General features: G+C 36.3%; 1 protein-coding gene across 1 annotated transcript; it reads right to left on the bottom strand.

The window, feature by feature from the left end:
- Positions 1 to 858: 858 nt before the first annotated feature.
- Positions 859 to 4,789, bottom strand: LOC110105935 (indole-3-pyruvate monooxygenase YUCCA2; the record flags this gene model as incomplete). The annotated part of the gene is given in 6 exon segments (XM_028696613.1): positions 859 to 1,032; positions 1,034 to 1,102; positions 1,627 to 1,749; positions 1,934 to 2,182; positions 3,766 to 4,044; positions 4,342 to 4,789. Coding segments are annotated over 6 exon segments (1,278 nt in total), but the record flags the coding sequence as incomplete, so codon positions are not given.
- Positions 4,790 to 5,535: the final 746 nt, after the last annotated feature.

A 5,535-nucleotide genomic window follows, 5' to 3' on the forward strand; every position in this document is an offset into this window, starting at 1 on the left:
TGTATACACCAAAGAGTTTTGGCTACATGTTTAAATTTTTTATTCAAATATTTACTCATGTATGTAAGTAATAATGATGTTTTTTTAGAGTCTGACCATAAGATAAAAAGCATAAATAAAATATTATCTACAATGATAATTTGAAATATATATTTAAATTTATACATATTTTAAAATACTATATTCCTATACCTAAAATGTTAATAGTGGTCATATCAAGAGACCATACAATGACATTGTGAAAAAAATTCTTACCCATCTTTGCTTAGTTTGGTTGGTGGGCGAGTACGGTCGGTAACCATCCAACAAATGTTCGATTCCTCTCGAGTGACAACACCTCTTAAATGGGGCCCAATTAAGTGTCAGTCAGGAGGTTTCTAGGGTGGATGTCTTTTCTAGGTCAGTCAAGGATTAGTCATGCTGGCAAGCGCCCTCGGAGGTGGTAGCAGATGGATACCCCATTTCCAAGAAAAAATTTATTTTTTCCTATTTTGAAATAAAATAAATTATATTTTGATGCTCAATTCTAAAATAAAAAGTATATTTTGATCTTTATGCAAGATATTGATTGAGAGAATCTTTTGATCACTTGACCCTTTCATCAGAAAAAAAGAATATATAAAATTTTGTACTTTCTCTTGACTCAAGCACAGAGGAAGCTACATCAGCACTCAAACAAAAGCAAACTGAGGAAAACAAACAAAAAAATTAAATCTATCAAACTGCTATTCACTCTCCATCCTATCTTGCACAAGAGATCTGATCTCTATCTCTCTATAGCAAGGTTAATTAGCCTAACAACTTAGTAAAAAAAAAAAAAAAACCACTTGGAAAATTACAAGATATACAAAATACTACTCTGCAACAGCCCATTCGTGTTCTGTTGCCGGTGGCAGAAGCCATTATAATTATATTATTCATTGCTTGGGCCTTTGATTTCCAGCATAGCTCAATGTCTTGAGCTATTCTCGAAGCGTCAATGGAAGCACCGAGCAAGCCTTTCTTTGTAAAACCAACTGCATAGAGCCCTCTCCTCTCCCTTCCATCCATTGGGGAAGGGCCTCCTAGGCAAACCATCCTTCTCTGAGAACAAATCTTTCTCCTGCTATCAGTAAGTTCCTTTCTTAATTAAGCAATAAGAAATGTATAAATTAAATTTACTATGTTATATAGATTTGACGTTGCAGCAGTAATAGTCAATAAAGAAGCCTCTTGATATAAAGTTAGTGGGATTAAGAAAAAAAAAAAAGGACAGGCAAAAAAACAGGAGAATATATATATATATATATATATATATATATATATATATATATTATATATAATCTTAATTATTTACATATTAATTTAATATTTAAAACATATTAAAATGTATGCATGAAAATATATTTTTTACTTCAAATATGTTAAAATTAGTTATATATTTTATCTTATTTAAAGAATTAAGTGTTTTATATATTTAAAGAATTAAGTGTTTTATAAGTAATTAATATAAAATTTTAAGTATTAGATATGTAGATAGATAGAAATTTGTGATGTAAATGTAAATTCCTCATTAAAATTTTTAAAAAGAGCCTATTGAAAAAAGTATTTTAAAAAAAAAAAAAAAACGTATATAGGAGCAATTACCTTTAACCAAGATGGCACATTACTTCTGTACCCAGTTGCTAAGATCAAAGCATCAAAATCTTCTGATCTCCCATCAACAAACTCAGCCCCTTCAGCTGTGAATCTTGTGACTGCAGGAAAAACCTGTAAAACAATTCAATACAAATCATAACTAGAAATCAGGATTATAATCTTACAAATTGATTGCTGAAATTTAGGCTTCGTTTGGGATGGCTTAATTACTATTTCTTAAAATATTTTAAGAAGTAAGAAAGCCGTCCCTAACGAAACCTTAGTCAATCAATTTGTACAAGTTTTAAAAACAAACCTTGATGTCTCCTGACTTGATCTTAGCTAGGGTGCCAACATCAAGAACTGGTGTTTTTCCTGACAAGCCCTTGAGCTCAAGAGGCCCGAGCTTGGGTCGCCGGAGCCCTAGCCGGGCCGTGTTCCCGAGCATCATGCGGGCGAAGAATAGTAGCAGACGATCCACTATTTGTACGGGTAGCCACTTGAGCAACCACATTGACAGACCAAAAGTAGACTGGCCAAGCATCTCCCTGGGCAGTATGTGAACCTGTCATTAACGTAAGTTCTATACTTATTAACCATCAAAAGAGATCAAAAAGAGTAGAAGGAAAGCTAATACTCAATGTGAAAGTTTCAGAATTTTGTAAAATCTTGTAAATTTATTTGCGTAGACGCTTATCTTACATGAAATAAAAATATTACATATATGGCATGTGGTCCATAAAAGTAAATATATAATTAATATTTATAGAAGAGTAGCTTTTTTCTATTGCCCCAGTGGGGGGTTTTATGAGAAAATGCAGAGCAAATTTTTTGTCTTAATAAAAAAAGACAAGACTGTCTTGGTATTTGTTATTTGAGTTTCCCCAATGTGATTGCTTGTACAGTGCCCTCAAATTCAATGAATTATTCTGTGAGGACGTCGAACACCATTCATAGTCCAATGAAAATGCATCACGTCACCGCTTATTCGGTACTGTAACTCCGTACTGCTTGGTATTGCTCAATAATGAGCTCGATACTGAATGATGTAGCTGCATCTGATTCGTCTCTAGACGATAAACTAAGCTGTGTCCGATGTCCCCAATTAATAATTTCTCCCAAATTCTCCCTCATAAAAAAGAAAGAAAGCAGTGTCAGTACTGCAACAAGAGCAGAAAAGAGAGAAGATGGCAACAGCTAGCGAGAGAGAGAGATATGCGAGAGAAAGAGCCTTCTGGCTTCTGCTATGGCGTAAGTTTGAATCCCAAGAAAGGAAAATGAGAGAGTTTTCATTGAGAATCTGCCTTTCTTCGCATGCCAGATTTTGTTTTTCTTAATTTGAGTACTTGCAACAAAAATTTAATATAAAAGAAGAAGAAAATTTATATCAGAATACTCTATACAAAAAATATATGTAAGAAATCTTAACCACAAAGTTTTTACAATGATTAGACAGAACCTTCTTACTGACTCCTTTTTATCTACTGATCCTTCAGATTTCAAAGTGATGCATGTTTAGGGCAATCTCCAACATAAAAACCCACTTTTCATAGTAAAACTCTAAAAAAGCAGTAATTTGTCTCCAATTGAATTCTATTTTGTCCGGTTCTTCATCTCGCTGTCAAAAGGTAACAATCTTTCTCCTCTTTCGTGCGTTTTCTAGACAAATCCCGAACACACAAAAAATTGTGTTTAAACAATGCAATGACAATATTGACGTCCTACTGTTTACTCCCGGAGAATAGCGGGCGAAAATACGTTCGATGGGATCATTTGGTAGATGGCATTGCATGTATGCCGTTTGATTGCGATTGCCAATGGTCTTAAGCTTTAGGGCAAGGGAAAAGTAGCACGTGCGTTTTTATCTAACCTTATTTCTAATAAACTCATTAGAATAATGTATAATTTAAAATTTTAGATACAGTGACATATTCGATATCTTCTTAGCTATATCAACGGTAATATTTAAAAATTCAAATCTAAACTAGATAAGAAAATGAACGAATATTAAGGAAATAACAAAATTTTAAGAGGAAACCCTAATTTTAGCCGTTAGGATTAAGAGAAGAAAAACCCACTGTAAAAGTGAGTTATTAAAAAAATTAAAAAATAATAAAAAATAAATAAATAAAAAGAAGAAAAACCCACCGCGTCTCTCACCACAATCCCTGGCCGAGCTCCATTGTTGCAGAGATCAAGACAAACCTCCATTCCCGAATTTCCACAGCCAACAACAAGCACCTTCTTCCCGTTATAAACCTCCCCGCTCCTGTACTTGCTTGTGTGCACTGCCGTCCCCTTGAACTCCGTCGTCATTCCGGCGATATCCGGCACCACCTCCTCTGCATTCTCCCCGGTCGCCGCCACCACCCATCTCGAAACATACTCTCTTCTCTTCCCCATCCCCTCCGTTCTCACCCTCCAAAACTGCAAAAGAAATATGATTACCATTAATGTGATGATTAATCAAGTTAATTTGGGCAGGGCAATTTTACGTTACTTTGTTTTTTAAATCATTTTAAATTTTTAAAAATTTATTGCAATATTTATTTTAAAAAATAATTTTATTTTCATTAGCACAATCCAATAAATCTAATCACAATAAACTATTTCTCATCAGTTAAATCTTACAAAAAAAAAAAAAAAGCCAAATAGAATCAATAAAGCTCTAAAAAACCTCCTCCCCAAACACAAATCCTTAATGAATTCACAACACTATCTTACTCCTCGGATATCATACTCTGCGTTCACCACCGCCTCCCCAAACACCGGCTGGATTTTGAAATTTGCGGCGTAGGACTGAAGGTGTGAAACGAACTGCTCCTTCGTCGGATAAGTCGGAAACTCTGCAGGGAAAGGCATAAGCGGAAGCTCGCAGAAGCTCTTAGGAAGATGAAGCCGAAGTCGGTCGTACGACTTCAGCTGCCACAGCGAAGCAATACAGTGGCTTCTCTCTATAACTAGACTCGGTATTCCTTTGGCCTTCAGACAGGCCGCGACGGCGAGACCCGAGGGCCCGGCTCCTACGATTATCGGGCCAGAAACCCATACTGTTGAGCCCGTCGGGTCGTGGGCTCGCTTGCCTTCCATCTCTCTGCAGCAAGTCATGGAAGGAGGGCGATAGAGAAAGAGGTAAAGAGCTCTGTATATCACTTGAGAGGAGCAGAGAAGAGGGGAGGATATATCTGCTTCATTAAAGGGAGTTTAGTGATTATCCTTTGGGGAGAGGAGGAAATGGGGGTATTTATACTGATTGGTGATGAAGTTTGTGAAGGTTAGTTATCATAATTATGGGTTGAATTGATATTTTACGTGTCAATTTTTTTTGGGGTATAGGGTTGCTAGTTGGGGGGCTGTGAGGCTTTGTGAGAAGGATGGGACGTTGAAATTGTATTTTAGTGGATTTACATATGGGTGTCAATTCGGGTCAACGGGTCGGGTTCGACCTGAATTCGGAACTGACCCGGCACTATTCAGGTCAACCCGATTCTGACCCGTTTTTAAAAACGGGTCAAGTTTCCGGACCTGAAGCCGACCCGATTCAGGTTCGGGTTAAATCAAACCGACACGAATGACCCGAAGTTGACCAAAAATTGCAAATTTTCGGGTAAAAAATTAGGTCAATCTTCGATTTTTTGGGTCAAAACGGGTTAATCTCGGGTTTTCGGGTCAAATAAGAGTTTTTGTGTCAATTTCGGGTCATTTTCGTGTTGTTGGGTCACCCCTAACCCGACCCGATTTTTAAAACGGATTGATTTGTTGAACCCGAACCAGACCAGTTTCGGGTTCGGGTTGACCATAACCCGAATTTTTTCGGGTCAGATTCAGATCGTGTTTCGGGTCATATTAAAAATTGACACAACTAGATTTACATACATTTCACTATATATTATTATTTTTATATGTCTAATATTTAAT

This window comes from Dendrobium catenatum, unplaced genomic scaffold, assembly GCF_001605985.2.
Source record: "Dendrobium catenatum unplaced genomic scaffold, ASM160598v2 fragScaff_scaffold_783, whole genome shotgun sequence".
Classification (NCBI taxonomy): domain Eukaryota; kingdom Viridiplantae; phylum Streptophyta; class Magnoliopsida; order Asparagales; family Orchidaceae; genus Dendrobium; species Dendrobium catenatum.